The 20,120-nt window shown below is 36.0% G+C and overlaps 1 protein-coding gene and 1 pseudogene across 1 annotated transcript; both read left to right on the top strand.

The window, feature by feature from the left end:
- The first annotated feature begins 7,393 nt into the window (after nucleotides 1-7,393).
- On the top strand, nucleotides 7,394-11,025 carry LOC143594373 (transcription initiation factor TFIID subunit 4b-like; annotated as a pseudogene).
- Nucleotides 11,026-14,005: 2,980 nt separating this feature from the next.
- LOC143594372 (uncharacterized) lies at nucleotides 14,006-15,004 on the top strand. The gene is made up of 3 exons (XM_077073699.1): nucleotides 14,006-14,649; nucleotides 14,789-14,908; nucleotides 14,950-15,004. The coding sequence occupies exons 1-3, from the start codon at nucleotides 14,084-14,086 to the stop codon at nucleotides 15,002-15,004; spliced, it is 741 nt and encodes a 246-aa protein (XP_076929814.1). The 5' UTR covers nucleotides 14,006-14,083.
- Nucleotides 15,005-20,120: the final 5,116 nt, after the last annotated feature.

Raw genomic sequence — 20,120 nt, 5'->3', positions numbered from 1 at the left:
ATAATTAGTTGTACTTTCTGTCATGGCCGGCTCTAGTGTGGTGCAAGCCGGACACCCAGCCGGGGCACGGCTTTTTCGTGGGCACGTTGGAACCACCGGAGAGTTGACATCGTTATGGTAGTTTGACCTTTCAATCTATTGTTGACAAAGTAGTAGAACTAAGATAAACAAAAATGAAAAAGACAAGTCGGAAAATTTTCCGGTGACTAAAGAGCAATGTTTTAAAAACCGGTACGTACCGGCCGGTTGAACCGGTTATACCGTGAAAAGGATAAGGTATAAGCTACTATACTTTACGTATTAACATAATATTTTAATGAAAAAAAGGAAATGAGTAGGATTGTAATAAATTTTAAAATAAAAATTCTATTTGATTTTTCTAAAGTATTTTTTATCCTTTTAACATAATAGAAAATTAAGAAATTTTTTATACTATTCATATTCGATTTTGCTTTAACCATTATCTATACTTTTAACAAAATATATAATTGAATTATTAGTTAACAATATTTTTCTCATCAAAAGATTTCTCGGTTTTATTAACAAGCATACATATTGTTATCTTGGAGTTCTAGTAACATGGTAAACAATGTGGCCGACCCTAGAGTAGTGCGAGCCATACGTTTAGCATAGGTCCGTAATTTTCAGGGTCCAAATTTATTATATATATTTAAAAACAAAATTACAAAATATGTATGAATCTTAATCATCTTAAATATATTGGGCCCAAACTTTTCTTTATCCATAACATTAATCGTCATTAAAAAAATTAGCATATATATTTTATTATTTCTTATATGGTATATGGGTCTTTTTATTTCAACTTAGCCGAGACATTTAAATTCTCGAAGCCGACCCTGCTTTCGGTAGTACATTTTGTATCCATGACTTTCTACGCATTTTCTATAGTATGAAGTATGATTTGTAATAAGTTTACCTTTTATCTGTCCCATGTCTTTTACAAACTTGAAGTAAGTCAACACGTGTCCCCATTCTCTAGCGTCAAATGGAATGTATTTTAAATTATTTTTGACTCTGTCTATAGTCTATACATGACTATTATCCTAATACCAAAAATACAACAACAAAGTAAAATATACCTAACTTTTTTTATTTATTATTTTTATTTTTTTACTAAATTTCCTATTTGAAGTCTTTTCTATTTTTTTACGGTCTAATGGACACGGGTATGTCGGTTTTCAGATTGTTGGTTTTCAAATTTGTCGCAAACCATTTTCAATTTTAATTCTAACATTTATTCCACTTTCAACTTTAATCTATTAGAGTATTAGACTTTTCATTTTTTACAAATCTTTAATTTAACGTCTCGGTCTAAATTTTCTTTTCGAGTCAACACCCTACAACGTGTGTGTGTGATTCAACGTTTTACGTCTAACGTTTTCCCTTTTAATAGCCCTATTGCAACGCGTGGATCCTAAGTCGACTTAGTTATTCTTTTCTATGTTTTAGGTTTCGGTCTAATTTTTACGTGTTAAAATGCGGAAATAGGCGTGCACGGTTTCAACGTTTTTACGTCTACTTTTTATTTGATTTTCTTAATAGTTCACAAAATTTACTGGCGAAGGTGTTAATATTTGGATCAAATAAACGATTTTACATAACCCACTGCAATGCAAGGTGTTAATGCTAGTTATTATATATTTAAAAAGTATGGTTGAGTTATAAATGTGAAGGATAAATTTATACACCATACTTCCAAATAACACATTCAATGAAATATTTATTTATTAACCATACTTTTAATACTTTTCTTATCATGTCTTAAAAGTCAATAATCCTAATGCATTTACATAAAGTATTACTATTTGGTCAATAGTAACTTAATTTACGATGTGCACAATATACTTTTGAGGAAAAAAAGATAGTTGTTTACTTATTTCTATGATGATCAAAGTCCCGCCCCCTTTCTATCCCCACATTTTTATCCTTCACATAACCAAAATTTTATGGAGGACAGTCAGGATTTTAACTATAAGTCACATTAATAATACTATTATTCTTATAATAAACAATTGCAGTTCCATATAGGCACGCCCCGTCACCCAAATTATATATTTTGAAGTTTAAGAGATAAGTATTAATATCGTGATTATTACTAATAATATTACGAATACCAATGGCCGACATTCAAGAAACACACACGGGATTTTATGGTCAAACCATGTTCATGACTTTTTTGTTCTAATGAATAAAACTTACAAACAAATTTCATAAACGGGTGGTACGTATTGATATCAAAGCTATTTTCATGTTTTGATCTTTCCATGTTCCATTACAAAAATAAAGTAGAAAGAAGACTCTCTACATAATACTAACAATTTGTTTACAATAAAATTCTACCATACTCACCAACATACCTAATTAGACTCAATAGGAAAACAAACCTTTAGAGTGGATGGCGGGGTGGGTTCGATACAACTCGATACCGGTAGGAATACAACCCGAATCTATTCGGTACCGAGTCAAAATCATCATACTCGTCATGGCAACCCCAATGCTCCTGAATGTTTTACAACGGTTATTTTTATCTCAAAATCTTAGGTGTCCCAAAATTCTATTTTTCATGAAAAAAATGACACCTAGAATACCACCAAGAACGTGGAGCAACGATAAATAAGCGGGCATTAGAAACATCTACGATAAATGTGTCGGATAACATGCCAGTCGTAAACGAACAGCTTTGAACGTCTGTTTTAGCGGTATTCCAACAAATTTTGGTCAAGCCAATCGTAAGGTACATCAAATCAGTTCAAAGTGTAGGAATTTTAAATCCAAGGTTATCAGATTCAACACACTCCGCTACCGCGAACTTGACGGGCAAATGAGGTTTCAAGCAGTTGTCGAGGGTCATAGTAAGTACAAAAATCTCTACCAAACACAAGGATTTAATTAGCTGGCGGCTTTGAGATGTTCTTAAAATTATCCATCATTCAGGTGGTTCCGGTTCAACGTGACAATTCCAACACTAGTGATTCCGATGTTGAAGATTAATTATTATTTTTTTGAAGTGTAAACTGCAGTTTTCGTCCATGTGGTTTGTCCAAATATGCGGTTTTAGTCTAATAGTTTCAAATTTACGATTTTCGTCCATGTGGTTTCATTTCACTTGCAATAAACCCGACCCACTAACCCCATTAAGTTTGGTCATTAAATCCATCAGCGCGCCATCCACGTGAGGGACAGTTTTGACCCTTTTCTCCTCAAATAAACCTCAGTCCTAATTCGTAAGCCTCCCCTTCACATGAGGGGCTGGGGTGTATTTCGGAAAGAAAATGACAAAACTGCCCCTCACATGAATGGCACGCTGATGGATTTAATGACCAGACTTAACGGGGTTAGTGAAGTTGGGTTTAATTAAGTAAAATGAAACCACCAGAACGAAAATCGCAAGTTCGAAACTATTAGACTAAAACAACATATTTGGACAAACCACAAAGACGAAAACTGCAGTTTACTCTTTTTTGAATTTAGTAATTTATTTTAGAGTAAAGTGCCATTTTCATCATTGTGGTTTGACAAGTAATGCGAATTTAGTCCAAAGAGTTTATTTTTTGCATATGGACCATCCACGTTTCCCAATTCTTGCCAATTACATCCATACCACTAACCCCGTTAAATTGAATCGTTAAGTCAGGGGTAGACATGTCTTTTCACTTTCTTTATTATATGAGTAAAATGCCAAAATCGTCCCTTAGGTTTGGTCACATTTGCGAATTTCATTCAAAAACATTTTTTTCGCAATTAGAACCTCGATTTTTCCCAACCGTTGCCAATCTCGTCCAAATTGTTAACTCGGTCTAAATTTAACGTTAACTCAGGGTTGTTATTGTCCTTTTACATGTTTGTTTACATTATTGTTATTATTATTATTATTATTGTTATGTGTTTGTTCGATGTCACACCCCGACCAATGAAGGCAGAAACGTCGAGGCGCGACATGATTGCTCATTGCACAATGACACTATAAAGTTACAATATTTAAACAACTCATTTAAATCCATATCATCATAAATAACACAACAATTGTTCATACAAAATGCCAAATAGATAGATAAACAAATAACTTGTTCTTTTATTTTCTAATATCCTAAAGCCAAGATAATAAGTTTCTTCAAGTAATCCAATCAAGCTAACATCAAACCTGTAACATTGCATAAAATAGAGTTTGTCAACACGAAGGTTGGTGAACAATTTTCATAGTTTTGGACAATAAGTATATAGTATTAAATCCACAACTAGTATATGAAAACAATAAATAATAGCAACAATTTAGATAATAAAACCGTCAATAAGAATACATTGACGACAATAATGAAATCGTCAATAAGAATACATTGACGACACCTTTCTATATGGGGATACCATATATACTCGGAATTAACGTATGATCATACTTTGATGAGGCTACCCGCCTTAGCATTCAAGAGGCTACCCGCCTTAGCATTCAAGAATTTGCACATAATCATATAAAGCATATAACACCAAATCGAGCATTTATTTAAGTAAACATATACAATACGTGTTGTGGTTTAAGACTCAAGTATAAATCATTTGAATTTGAATAAGTATGCAATGCCACCCCCAAAACAAAAGATGGAAAACGGGGGATGAAAAAGTACTCACATTAACAAGTAACTTGAAAGATAGTGTCGTGAATAATCGGAGAGATCGGTTTAACGAGCAAGACCTATATTAAACGGGTCTTGTGTTAGTAGGTAGTCTTGGAAGGGTTTAAAATAAAATACATGACAAATAAAGTAAATAAATAAAGTTTAGGATTTAAAATAAAAATATTTGAGAAATTAAAGAAACGAGTTTTGTAAAATAAGTTTACTCGAAACCGGGTCTCGGTATTCTATTCATTAGTTTTTTTCTTTTTTTACTCAACCTATGTTAAGTAATAATGTGGGTTAGAATGTGATATTGCAAAACTCTTGGTTATAAGAATACCCAAAACGAGGTTTAAACGAGTGTTCGGGTTTGTCGGTTTGAGACTTGATAATTGACCAAGCTCACAGTTAACTTCCCAAAATAATAAATGTTATGAGATAACTCAACAAAATCAAAATAGACTTAACCAAGTATGTAGTTCTATTGTGAAGAACCTTAACGTTCGTTAAGCGAGTATACGACCTTATCGGTTCGAACTTGTTATAAGATCAAGTTGGTTACCGACATGCCAAGTATGTTTAGAAACTAACTAAAATTGATTTAAAATATAATCTTGAAGAAAAATATGAGTTTTGGTGGCTAAAAACACACTTGTGTGTCTTAAGCGAGTGAACTCGGTTAGGTTCGGTTTTTGGTTCGGTCCTTGACTCGGAATAAGACCGAGGATGGTTACCACATACCCAATTACCATGGAACTTGTAAAATAACTTATAAATAATAATACTCAAGTTTTACATTCAAAAAGTTAACAATAAAGCTTTTAAACAAAAGTTCGGTTTTTGGTTCGGTCCTTGACTCGGAATAAGACCGAGGATGGTTACCACATACCCAATTACCATGGAACTTGTAAAATAACTTATAAATAATAATACTCAAGTTTTACATTCAAAAAGTTAACAATAATGCTTTTAAACAAAAGTTCAGTTTTTTGTTCGGTTTTCAACTCGGGATGAAACCGAGGCTAGTCACCACATACCCAATACCATGGAACTTGACAAATATGAACAATAAACTAAAATATGTAGAAGTTAAGCAAGTATAACAAGTTATATGGTTAGATTTGTTAAATATATAAACAAGGACTACAAAGTCCTCCATGTAACCTTGCCTTACTAGCCCGACATTTCAACCGGCCGAGACCGGAGAAATGAAAGACCGAAGGTAAACAAGGAGTGTATATTATATATATGTTGTAACATCAAGCTTTAAGTATTGAGAAGTTAGTTAAAATGAAAGATTAGCTTATGAAGAACAACCTTATAATTCAAGAATTTGAGAGAGAAATGAAGAAATGAGCAAGCACAAATGAAGAAGATGGGTGTGTATATATAGGGTAAGTTGAATGGGTCTTTCATAAAGGGTGTTTCATGAAAATGGGTTGGTTATAGACCCAAGAAAGCACAAACTACAAATGGGTCCTTCAAGTCTCCATTTTGGTAATTTTAGTCCCTGGAGTTCGTTTTGAGCGTTTTCGGGGAATTTTAAGAACCGAAAAGGGTGTTTTTTTTTATCCAACAACTATAAAAAAAATATTAAACATACAATTCATCATTTTAGAACCTCGATTTTTCCCAACCGTTGCCAATCTCGTCCAAATTGTTAACTCGGTCTAAATTTAACGTTAACTCAGGGTTGTTACTGTCCTTTTACATGTTTGTTTACATTATTGTTGTTATTATTATTATTATTATTATGTGTTTGTTCGATGATATATATAACATCTCACGATTCCTGTGTTTGAATCCAATATAGTATCCGTTTGTTTATTCTTCTTTATTTTTAGTCATATAATTAATAATGTAAACAAGCATGTAATATGGTAGTAACACCCCTGAGTTAGCGTTGAATTTAGACCGGGTTAACAATTTGGACGAAATTGGCAACGGTTGGGAAACATCGATGGTCTTATTGCGAAAAAAAAATTTGGACGAAATTCGCAAATGTGACCAAACTTTAGGGACGATTTTGGCACTGTACTCATATAATAAAGAAAGTGAAAAGACAAGTCTACCCCTGATTTAACGATTCAATGTAACGGGGTTAGTGATTTGGATGTAATTGGCAAGAATGGGAAAACATGGATGGTCCATATGCAAAAAAATAAACTTTTTGGACTAAATTAGCATTATTTGCAAACCAATAGGACGAAAATAGCACTTTACTCTTTATTTTATGTGTATTGTTTTTTTTATTACTTCTATTATAGTTTTTAATTAATGAATGAATTTTAATTTATTTTTAAAATAATGTTACTTCAGGTTTTGTTTTTTAATTTGAAATTGAAAAAACAAATTATCAAGTATCAAATAAGTTTAACCTACTTTTTCATATGAACTAATTTGGAGTAACTTTAAGCAGAAGATTTAAAATGGGTTGATTGGATGGTATGGTAAAAAAAAAGATATTGCAACTTCAAATGCTTCTGAAATGATGATTTGTATTGATTAGTGAAGATATATAAAAGAGAAAATTTGTAATTCTGTGTGGAAATTATTAAAGCAAACTAAATTTGAAGGTAAAAAGAAATAAAATAATAATAAGAGGACTAAAACGTAAAATAATGCAAGTTTAAATAACCCTAATTTTCAATTCGAAACAAAACATCGTTCCCAATTTCTCTTGACTGTTTTGCACTGATCGGAAACGATAATTAGCGACGAATATTATCAATCAACATTCATTCATACGCATCCATCCGCTGATGAATTCTTCTATAACGAAGCTTCTTGAGGACGAAGAGGTTATATAATATCATACAATATACACATTCTGCGTGTGTGTGTGTGTTTCGTGATCGCTTATTTGGTCTAAAATCTATGATATGATTGTAATTATGTGGACAGGAGGAAACAATGCATTCAGAGGCTGACGTTAATGCATTCACCTCTCCCTTAAACATGGACATTGGAGGTGAAGGAGGCCATGTTTCAACCCGAACTGTGGGTACGCAGGTGCCGTTTGCTCTGTTGCTTCCTTTTATTGAGTCACACCTTGATAAAGATAGGGCTATGCAACTCAGGAGTCTGTATGATCGATTGAAGGTATAATTATCTGCAAATGTTTCTGCTGTTTGCTAATTGTTATCGTTAACTAATTGTTACCATGCTGAATGGATTATTAACAGAGTAATGACATTAACAAAAAGGACTTTGTTCGGCACCTGAAAAATCTTGTAGGGGAACATATGATCAAGATGGCAGTCTACAAGTTAGAATTTGCCCAGGTAAATAACAACACATGAAAGGAACATTTTCATGTTCACTTGTTTAACTTTAACCTAACAAACTATTGAACACCAACGGTTAAATGAGCGAGCATTTATTGTTCGTTTTCATTCGTTAAGAAAATAAGCATTAACGTAGAAACATAACTGAACATAGATGAATGAAGATCATCATCATCATCATCATCATCATCATCGTACTCAGTATATCCCACCAATAGCAATGCTATGGTAGGGTCTGAGGAGGGTAAGATGTAGACAGCCTTACCTCTATCCCATAGGGATAGAGAGGCTGCTTCCGGTGAGACCCCCGGCTCGATAGTAGTTTTGAATCAAGCCTTGGACATAAGACACATAACACTCAATCATCGGGACACCGGCTGATTGGTGCATGTGCCCTTGTCTTTCGGCTATCAACGCCACCACATGATGCCTGATTAACCTTCCGCCACTTTTAACGTTATTTTCACGTGATTAGTAAAATAACGTCAAAATTAGTGCAATTTTACTTTTGCCCACCCAAGGGTTCACACATATATACATTATATGTGCGCACCGCAAGCAGGGCGTAACATAGATGAATGAAGATAATTGAGCTAAAACCAGTTATAAGTAATGTGATGAACGATGTGCTGGGCCTTAAACGCTATTGAAACTAGACCAAGTTGTAATGGACTGAAAACTTTTAAATGCATATGTTAATGAATGTAAACGAACGAACTTAAACAAACGCAAACTAATGAACATAAATATATTTAAATGAATGAACATAAACGGATTGAATTTAAATGAATGAATGTTCACGAACATAAATGAACAAAGGAGACATGTGTTCATGTTAGTTCGTTTATATAAACTGACTTCATGCAGAACGGTTCACTGAACACTAGGCTCAATTGTGGTTGGAAACAAAGTTTGTTATCATAAAAATTGAAATCCACCAAAACATGTTATTCTTTGTAGGCAATTATCCCTTGCTTAGATGCCTTAGTAGGCTCAATGTAATGTTGTATACTTGTAATTTGTGAATTTAAACAGCATTTTGCTTCTCTTAACTATATGCGCTTTAACCAACTTCTAAAGTTCGTCCAAAGTTGGAAAATGAATCTTAACAGATTTTCTAATCCTGCTCAGCTTTCTGCCAAACAAAATACTCAGAATTTATCTTCATACGTTGCCACATCATCATCGGATTCAAGCACTCTACCTATGGAAAATAATTTTCAGAAAACACGATTATTGGATCACCAATCAAATTCACATGCAGTACAACACATGGGCTTTCCACACTCGTCTTTTCCTACATATGGAAATCTTAGTGGTAATTATCACATGGGTGCTAGTCCAAAAACGAATATGTCCTCACCATCTTTACGAATGTGCCAAGGTCCAGTTCATCCAGTCAGAGCGCATGGTGGCAGTTCTCATTTCACAAGTAATGTACCAAATTTAAGCGGGTGGCAACCATCAATGCATAAAGTTCCATCTTCATTCTCGCCAGGTCAGCATGGACAAGCGAACAGAGTTTCAGGGTCTTCAAAGGATAATACTTTTGAGATGCCTTCAAGGCCTGGTTTCTCAGCGCCTATAAATACGCCCAAGCCCGGGCCCAGGTCCATCATAGCCCAATTGGAACGCCAGAATGGGGTAATCATTTGAAATTTTATATGTCATTGATTTATTGCAATTATGTTTTAAATTGTTTGTAATTTCTTTATAGCCATAGTATGCTGGAAACTCGTCATCTGTGGGTGGAAGTAATGCAACGACTCCTCGCAAAAAGTCAACTTTTGGTCAGAGAAAACCATTGGAAGTACCGCATGTTTCTTCACTAAGGTAGTTTGATTTTTGTAGCTCTTAAAATATTATATGACTTTACTCACTCTTTTCACTTTTGTTATTTTTATCATTTTTTTGGTTACATCAGTAAGAGGAAAAAAGTGTTTGGAACGTTTTCGGATCAAAATATTGACCAACTTAATGATGTAACCGCTGTCGATTGGTTGAATCTACAGGTATGCTTTATCTTTCGGGTTTTTTAAAGTAATATTTGACCTATTTGTGAGTAAACAGGTTGCAATGGCCACATCTTAAAAAGAAACATTGAAATAATTCAGTGCATGACCTTGTGATGATGTTGTCCACTAGGAAGAGGAAGAATGACTATTTTTCAGGTTCAAGGAAAAGAGTCTGGCTTCAGAAGCTTCTAGAAAGATTGTTCAAGAAGAAGAAGAAAGGTTGTTTTTGCAGACACTTCCACTCCAGAAGAAAGTGACTGAAATCAGTTAAGACTTTAATATCTGATGATTATATTATAATTTTATAACACAATTTGTACACACATGTAAGTGTTATAATTAATGCTTTATAGTGGCTAAGTGTGGTGTAAAGAACAAAAGTAATGATGTGGAGCGGTGCATGTCACAGGTGAGCTTCAAGTAATTACACTTTATAATTAATTAATAAATCATGAAGTTATGAATTTCTTTATGCAAATTGGTATGCAGTGCGTAGAGGAAAGAATCCATGGATTGATTACCAACCTCATTAGAGTTTCAAAACAGGTAATTAACTAATTATATTGTCGTTCATACCTTCTCTTAATTTAGAAATTCAAACTTACTATTTTTTCAAAAAAAAATAAATAAATAATTAAATTAGAGGGTCGATATTGAGAAGCCAAAACACCAAACTGTAATTACATCAGACGTTTGGCAACAAATCATGTCACTAAATCAGAAGGCTCGGGAAGAATGGGAGGAAAAGCGGGCTGATGCAGATAGACTCCAAAGTGCAGATAAGGCAAGTGCCACAATTTGGAATCATTTAAATAAAGTTAATTAGTGTGAAAGAAAATTGCATATGTGAAGGTAAACAAGGAGAAAGATGATGAGATGACTGCAGCTGCAAATGTTGCTGCATGAGCGGCTCTAGGAGGATATGACATGCTGTCAAAATGGCAACTAAGGGCTGAGCAGGCCCGCCAGAAGCGCGAAAGTGGGCCTGATGCAGTGTCTGGTTCTCAGCGAAGCGTTGATGTTGGGTTTGGGCCTAATCCTGCGTCAACTTCAGAGAGGACTTCTGGTCCTGTCACTCCTACTAGTGGTTAGGATCCTATCTCTTTTATTTGGTTTGTCAAAGTATGACAACAGAATTGAATACTGTGGGACTTGAGATCTTACATGTGAGGCGTGTAACAGGTTCAATAAGTAAACCTCTTACGAATCAAGGTTTGGGTGAGAGTGGTGACAGCATACCGTTACCTTGTACTATTTCAGTGAAGGATGTGATCTCTGTTCTTACGAGGGAGACTTGTATGTCAAGATCTACACTAATACAACATCTCTACGAAAAAGTCTAAATTTTTGGTTAGTCTTGGTATTTTTGCATAAATAATCTAGTTTGTATAACCAATTTGGGATGAGCTTGCCATTATATGCACGTTCAATACAAAGCCAATTTTAAATAGAGAACTGTTGTATAAGTTAGTGCATTGATTAGAACCAATGTAGTGAGAGAGAGAAAGGGAAACGGTTAAAAAAGTTTCTTACATCACATTTAGACTATCCGCTGTGGGGTGCTGAAGGGGGAGGAAAGGGGCGCGGTGGGCGTTGTACACTGCCGTGGGGCGCCGCCGGTGGGGGTGCGGAGGGGTCTGGCGGGGTTGGGACGACCGGCGCGGTGGAAGTGGTTGTGGGCCCTCTCTTTCTTCATCACTCACACACACATACATATATATGTATATTAGGGGCGCCCAAGGGGCATTAACCATAGTGGGACGGGCTTCGATGCCCCGTTTTTTACGAGACGATGACGTGGCGTTGACGTGGCACGGTGGAGGGGCTTCGAAGCCCCCCACCATAGCATACAGCCTTAGAATGGAATGTGTACATATATCTTGAGTTAAATTTGTAATATATTGTTTTACATGCATGTTTATTTAATGAGTAGTTTCTGACGTACGTTTGTATATGAATGTGCAGGTTTAACCAAAAGGCATCATTCGATTTCAACATGTTCTTTCAAAATATGAAAAACGCTATAAGTTATAACTAATATGCTAAAAAGACATTTGTTGTGTCAAAAGAATTCAAATAGGGACTTCAAATGAAGTCTCATAATATTTGATACTCATCGGTTTGCCTTCTTATTAACAGTTCATTAAATCCATTTGCATTAGTTAACCAAATATGATCAGCCTACTTCATAGTATTTATCTAAAATGAAGCGTATAACATAACTATATATAATTATATATTACGGTCCAGTCCAGTTTTTTACGGTCGGTATGCGACACAAACCGCAAACCAAACTGTTCGCTACGTTTGAAACCGACTGACCAAAAGTTAACAAAAAAACCAATCATGAAACCAAACCGCTGATCAGTTTTAACGCTTTCACGGTTTCAAACCGACCATGAACACCCCTATCTAATAGTCCTATAAAAATGACTTTCATATTGAAATATTTTCACAATACTCTCGAAAACTCAGATGATTTAAAAAGAAACAAGAATGAACATCTGATTTTATGTTTTGAAAAAAAAAAAAAAACCTACTAGAAATGAACCATAAACTTTGCCTTTATAGTTGGGGAGCCATAACACAACATTTGAAAGTACATAACTATTCACTTATTCACAATTAATCAGTTATATCCTCAGTAACTTCGAATAGAGGAAGATCCTTCACTAGTAAGTCATATAATGCTGATGATTGACTATTAGCAGTAACTCTTTTACAAATGATTATCCACGTTGTTGCTGACGACTAGTTATCCCATAGCTGATGTTGATCCCACTTGCCACATGCAAACCAAGTTGTTGGGGCCTCGCTTACAACCGTGACAAGAAACAACTTATTACTTTTGATATCAATTCATAACTACGATCATTTTCATGTAACTTTTCCCCAACCAAACAAATCCGAAACAAATTCTATGGCTTTTCAATCAATAATGATAACAAGCACGACCCCTGCTAGGACTTTGTCCCTTCATCCTTGGAGCTCGCCAATAAGGCGAGGTCCCATCAGTGGCGGGTCTAAGAATTTTTTCAATGGGTTCACTGCTTTTAGATGCTCCAATTTGATAAAGACCGGACATAAAAGTTTTTGGATTGGTCCGATGGTTCGGGTCGGAAAATCCTACAATTGGGACCTTTATAGCGTAGCCGTGAGTATGCGTGGAAAAATGGATTGAGCCGGTCGGGTACGCTAACAAGTAGTTTTTGTACATGGCATAATTTCTTTGACGTTTTAACAAAAATAAGCACATGCCAAGTTCGAAAGAAGTATTAAAATGACTAAATCATCAACTTAAAGTGACGTAAAAGGCATCAAGTCATCACTAGAAGCTTTACATTCTTAAACAATCAAAAGCCCAAGACCTGAAATCCCAAATATGAAATTGCCATACTTTTAACGACAAATCTAGTTAGAATAGAATAAAATAAAATCAAATACTTTGCTAAAAAGAACATAACAAAATTAAAGATATATCATAGTGTAATGAAGTCACGACCAATTAAAATAAAGCATGAAAAAGTGTAAATGAGGGATAGCTAACAATAAAATTGATGTTCATGATTAGAATTGAACTCGGGTTGTGGCTATAGGAGGCAGGCACTTTACCACAACACTACAATTCAATTTGTGTACAAGTTTACTTAACATTTTATATGTGGGTTTATTTCAATATTTTACATTGACTACCTATTAAAAATCCGAAACTCAGTGGGTTCCCGTAAACCCGCAACTTACATACTAGATCCGCCCCTGGGCCCCATGAAACCTAAAGTCGTCAAAATCAATAAATTGCTGTTGACTAGGTGAAAACCAATCCAAAGTCGCAATGGACTCTAACAAACTAAAGTACTACACAAATAAAATTCAAACCAACCCAAGGCGGGCGGCACACGCATAACGAAATAACAACTTCAAACCGGTCCCACCCAAAATAATAATAATAATAATAATAATAATATAATTATAGTAAAGTTAACAAATTGGTAAAGGTAACCCAGGCAAGAAAAGAAAAAAACCGAATATGCTTTACCCTCTCCTCTGACAACCAAATCTTTCATCTTCTTCCTCAACTAATTTCATCTCATTTATATATAATAATAATAATTACTCTTCCCATTTTACCCTCACCTTCATTTTCATTTCAATGGAGATCTTCATGACCGTTATCGCAGCTTTCGTCTTCTTAATAATAATCGCAAAGATCGTCTCCAATGGCGGTCCAGATCACCCTCAAGCTGTTACTAGCATTAGTAAAAGTAAAACCAAAAGCACGAAGAAAGTTCGATTTGCTGATGATCATGATGAATTTGTTGTCAACAGGACTGTTGCCGGTCCATCGGAAGCGAAATCGGTCGTTTTCGAGACGAATCGGACCGAAATTGAGGAAGAGCGTGGAGATGAATCTGAGAAGCAGGATCGTATGAAGTTGTTGTGTGATGATGGAACTGATGAAGCTGAGAAGGAGAAAGAAGGATTGATTTCGGAGGAAGACGATTCGTCTGATGATGATGATTGGGAGGGGGTTGAGAGGAGTGATTTGGAGAAGGTGTTTGCTATGGCTGCGGAGTATGGTAAATCGGATGATAATAATTTGGGGAGTTTGGATAGTGATGTTCAAATGCAGTTGTACGCGCTTCATAAGGTTGCGACCGAAGGTCCTTGTCGTGAAGCTCAACCGATGGCTCTTAAGGTCTCCGCTAGAGCGAAATGGTAACATTCGTTATTGTTATTATTATTATTATTAATGTTTATAAGTTTTGGATATTTGTTTGTATATGAAATGTGTTGTGTTTAGTTTTTGATTTAAATATTTTGGACAAATGTGAACTGATGAATAGAATTGTACAAGGAATGCATGGCAAAAGCTCGGGAATATGAATCCGGATGTGGCTATGGAGCTGTACATAGCTCTTCTTACAGAGTTGGTTCCGGGATGGTCTCAAGGGATTCATTCTTTTGTAAGTGTTCTGTGTTCATGTTTTAGTTTGCATATGTGTTAAAACATTGCAGACTTACGGCTGACTTTTGTATGAAGTCAAACTTTGTTCTCATTTTGGATGACTAGTTGCATTAATGAAATCATTACGACTAGATATGCTGCATAAAACATGTGTATATATAGATTTAGATGCAGATACAATCATACAAAACAATTGGTGGTTGTGAAAGTCAAACTGTTAACTTTTTAAAACCAAAATCAGAGCATTTTGTGTATGTCAAGAATGTGAAGAAACTAGCGGTTGGAGAAAGAACACTTTGTAAAGAAGGCAAATAACATACTAAAACTAATTAAGTTGGTCAATTTTCTATCTTGGGGAACCAACTCTTTTAAGGTAACATAAATTCTAAAAATTCTAATTCATGGTAAAGTTACCTCGAGAAAAAAGATATGATGTGGCGGATGATGTGTCGGTTTTGACTTTTATTATTCTCTGACATGGCAACCTGTTAAAATTAGTTGGTTACTTAATACCAAATTCGACTAAAGTTGGTTGGTTGTTTTGCAAGACGGCCTTGTAAACGTATGGAGCTTTGACTTGGAACAAAATGAATTCTATATAATCAGAAATGTGATTGTTTTGCTAAGTTTGTGTTTTATTTAATACTTAATCCATGAATCTTGTAAAAAAGTTAATAAAGATTAGAAAAATGGGTATTCTTGAGCAAACTTGTTTAAGAAGAAATTTTCTATGAATGGGACCGCTGATCTTGTTGTTTTAATGAGTTACTGGTATGATATTGATAAAGAAAATGAAAAACAATATTTGACTTTGACTTGGTTTGACTATTTCAGGATAAGCATTGACTGGTTACATTCTGTAATTTCCCACATACTGGAGCCAATAGTCTGGGTTCAGATTGCTAAAAATCAACTGTTATTATGCTGTTAAAGTTTGCAAGTCTTTTGCTGCAAGAAATGGCGGTTGATCTATGAAATTTACGGTATCATCTCATGATATTCTAGTATGGTGTGTTCAACTGCATGATTATGGTTTGATTCTATGTGTATAGATTGATTGCATTGACATTAGGGTCTGAATTAATCCACCTTAATGTCTAAAATGACATATAATAAATAACAAAAGTTGACACTTTTCTTGATGATTTTTTGGGGGCTTACTCCATAAAATAGGATTACATAATTCATAGAGGAAAAACACACTTATTCTGACTCATTCTTTCATTTTATTTCTTGTCTTCTATGTTATGAGGAGCCCCTCCAATATACCCATTACCTCCACCATCTGTGCCAATGTTGCTACCATCAACACCACCGAAACCGCCACTTGAACCGCCAAAATTACCGTAACCCGAGCCTGGAACCGTCCTCGAACCGAATCCACCTGTACCAGCAAAACCTCCTTTTGAACCATAGCCACCACCCACAATCCCTACCCCTCCAGTACTACCTCCAAATGGATTTCCTCCATTTGCATATCCGCCCCAGTTTCCAGATCCTGACATCGAACCGCCACCTCCGCCTACATTGCCACCACTGCCACCTACAATGCCGACACTGCTATATCCCGAATCAAATCCACCTCTACCAACACTAATTCCCCCACCTGGATTTGATCCTTTACCACGGACACCACCTCCACCCATATTACCACCAGCATAAACGCCACCTCCACCCATATTACCACCAGCATAACCACCACCTCCACCCATATTACCACCAACAAAACCACCACCTCCACCCATATTACCATCAGCTCCCCCAATATTACCACCAGCATAACTAGTACCACCTCTGCCCATATTGCCACCAGCGTAACCACCAGTTCCACCCATATTACCACTAGCATAACCACCACCACCTCCCATATTACCACCAGCATAACCACCACCACCTCCCATATTACCACCAGCAGAACCACTACCACCAACTCCCATATTACCACCAGGAGAACCAGCACCGCCGACTATATTACCACCAGTAGAACCAAATCCACTGCCACCGGTGCCTATTCCACCTCTACCTCCACCTCTTCCTCCATTCCCATTCCCACCCCTATTTCTAGACCCGTATCCCCTTCCTCCTCCGCTAGCAGCAGACCCAACCCCTCCACCAGAGCCGCCTCCACTACCACTTCCCGCCCCACCATAAGCCGCCACCGTAGTGTTGTTATCTTCACTTATTTCCATTCCTTTAGTCCCGTTACTCAACACACTCCCCAATCCAGCTGCTCCAACAACTATATGGAAATCATGTCCTCTCCAAACAGTAATGAAAAAACACAAACAGCATAAAACAACAGTCATTTTTCCCATGATTAGCTAAAACAGTTCCACGAAAGTAGATTTCTCGTACTCAACAAAAACCTTAATAATCGCTAAAATAACTTGCTAATGACTTTGACAAACTGAGCAAAAACGTCAACTAAGATTAAAGATATCGCACACGAATGCATTCAGTTTGTGTGGTTTCCCTGTGCTGATCCTCTATATGTAGGGGCTAATTTTTTGTTGAAAAAGACTAGATACATTGTTGGTGTAGTGCAATTAGCATGATCTAGACTAAGGTTAGTTTGGTAGTGAGAACAATCTGCATGTTAAGAGTTGCATGCTATGCATGGTGATTGGAAATTGGAATTGTTCAACATATTCATATGAAAAAACTGGTCAGTTTTTGGTTATGCTGGTTGGAAGTTGAGTAAAGGTGATTCAAGTATTTGCAACTTTATAGAACAGTTTATTAAAAAAAAGTATTTTTATCGTCTTCTATACAAAAATTATTTATAAAGTTTAAAGAATGGACTATAAGTGCTTGTGGGTCGAATAGTCGATCTGATCCAATCCAACCCAACCCAGCCCAACCCATTTTTACCTAATTTTCATTTTGCCACCTCCAAGTAACGGGAAATAGCTCTTATCAAGAAATAATTGAAAGACAAATTGTATTAGAAGGAAATTTTGTATTGCACGAGCTTGTTTTACAAGAGAAACAAAACATCTAGTTATACTATTGTACAATGATGCTAATTAAAGTGAACAAGCTATCAATGGCTGTAATTGTTGTGGCAATGGAAACCAAATATTTGACCCTATAAATATGGGATATGATGTAAATGAGAGCCAATCTTGCTGATCCCTTGAATCATTTTAATAAATATTTTATTTGTTTCCATTCCATTGTTTCAACACGCCTCCTCAAGTTGAATAGTGAGATTTTCAAAATTCAACTTGTCTAGACACTTGTGTAGGATTCCTTCACTTACGGATTTTGTTAAAATATCAGCAAGTTGGTCTTCTGACCGAACAAATGGTAGTGCGATGATTTTTGCTTCCCACTTTTCTTTAATGAAGTTTTGATCTACCTCTATGTGCTTCGTTCGATCATGTTGTACTGGGTTTTCTGAAATTTGGATGGCTGCTTTATTATCACATATAATCTCACTAGTTTCTTGTGGTGGATACCCTATCTCAGTTAAGAGTCTTCTTACCCATAGTACTTCAGTTAACCCCCTGTTTATACCTCTAAACTCAGCTTCAGCACTTGAAAGAGCCACTACCTTTTGTTTTTTGCTTCTCCAAGTAACAAGATTTCCACCAACCAAGGTAAAGTATCCTGATGTTGATCTTCGATTGCCCTTATCTCCTGCCCATTCTGCATCGGTGTACAATTGAGTTTCTAGATGCCCATTAGGTTTGAACAAGACTCCATGGCCAACCGTCCCTTTGAGATATCTCAAAATTCTTAAGACTGCTTCCATATGAGCACTCTGGGTTGATGCATAAACTGACTTACCACTCCTACAGCATATGCTATATCGGGCCGAGTGTGTGAGAGATATATCAATTTTCCTACCATTCGTTGGTATCTTCCTTTGTCCGCTTGCTCTACATTTTCTTCTATATAAAGCTTTTGATTTACAACCATAGGAGTATCTGCTGGTTTGCAATCGATCATACCAACTTCTGCCAGTAACTCGAGAACATACTTCTTTTGACACATGAAGATTCCCCGTTTCGATCTTAGAACTTCAATTCCAAGAAAGTATTTAAGCCTCCCTAGGTCTTTCATTTCAAACTCTGTAAACAAGCTCTTCTTTAGTCTAGCCATTTCTTCATGGTCATTACCTGTAATAATCATATCATCGACGTAAATTATTAGACAGGTTATGAGGCCATTTCTATGTTTGAGAAATAGTGTATGATCGGTGTTACTTTGCTTGAATCCATAGCTATTCATGGCTAAGGTGAACCTGCCAAACCATGCTCTAGGGGACTGTTTTAAGCCGTAAAGAGATTTTTTTTGGACGACATACTTCTCTTTTACCAAAGTTATTTGTGAATCCGTGTGGAGCTTCCATATAAACTTCTTCTTTTAGCTCTCCATGTAAGAAAGCATTTTTTACATCAAACTGGTGAAGCGGCCATTCTTTATTTGCAGCTATGGAAAAAAGAACTCTGATCGTATTAATCTTTGCGACAGGAGAAAAAGTTTCAGAGTAATCAATCCCGTACGTTTGAGTATAGCCTTTAGCTACCAACCTAGCTTTGTATATTTCAATTGTACCATCGGGTTTGTATTTAATTGTATAGACCCAACGACACCCAACTACTTTCTTCCCTAATGGCTAGACACATTTTTCCCATGTGTTGATTTTTATCAAAGCTCTCATCTCATCTTCCATTGCTTCTTTCCAGTGCTTTGATTTCAAGGCTTCTTCTGTGTTTGTAGGGATTTCTTTAACATACAAAGACAAGGAGAAAGCTTTGGCCTCCATGGATAAATTTCCATTGGCTATGTTAGCTATAGGGTATCTAATTCCCCGAGACACCTTTTCTGGAGAATATCTTTTAGGTGGGACTCCCCGATTTGTTCTTCGTGGCAACTCATATCTTCCTGTTGCGTCTTCTTGTATGGGAGAATTTTCCTGTTCCTGTATACTATCTTGTTCTATTGTTTCGTTAGTAATTTTGTCAGGGATTTCAACAAGATCAGGTAGAATAATAGGATCAGGTGGGCTATTACTTACCTCGGGTATCAGGTTGGGAGCGGTTTCTTGGGTGACACTGATATTCGGGTCTTCTGTACGTGTGGAGGGATGAGGCTCATTTTGGTGGCTTCTCCCTTCTTCATATGTCACATATCTTAACCAACTTAATGTGTCAAGACATTCTCTCTCCCCATGACCATTGTGTTCGGAAGCATAATAATACTTGGTTTCAAG

Source organism: Bidens hawaiensis, unplaced genomic scaffold (assembly GCF_021521415.1).
Source record: "Bidens hawaiensis isolate Kalapana, Puna unplaced genomic scaffold, B.hawaiensis_p1.1 tig00043540_1, whole genome shotgun sequence".
NCBI lineage: Eukaryota > Viridiplantae > Streptophyta > Magnoliopsida > Asterales > Asteraceae > Bidens > Bidens hawaiensis.
The sequence above is the reverse complement of the archived record's forward strand: the minus strand, read 5'-3'. Positions and strand labels throughout refer to the sequence as shown.

Bases quoted from the DNA above. Each gene is read 5' to 3' on its own strand.
- LOC143594372 (XM_077073699.1), top strand. From the start codon at position 14,084: ATGGAGATCTTCATGACCGTTATCGCAGCTTTCGTCTTCTTAATAATA. The intron at 14,650-14,788 runs GTAACATTCGTT...GAATTGTACAAG, and splicing joins GTCTCCGCTAGAGCGAAATG to GAATGCATGGCAAAAGCTCG. The intron at 14,909-14,949 runs GTGTTCATGTTT...AAAACATTGCAG, and splicing joins CATTCTTTTGTAAGTGTTCT to ACTTACGGCTGACTTTTGTA.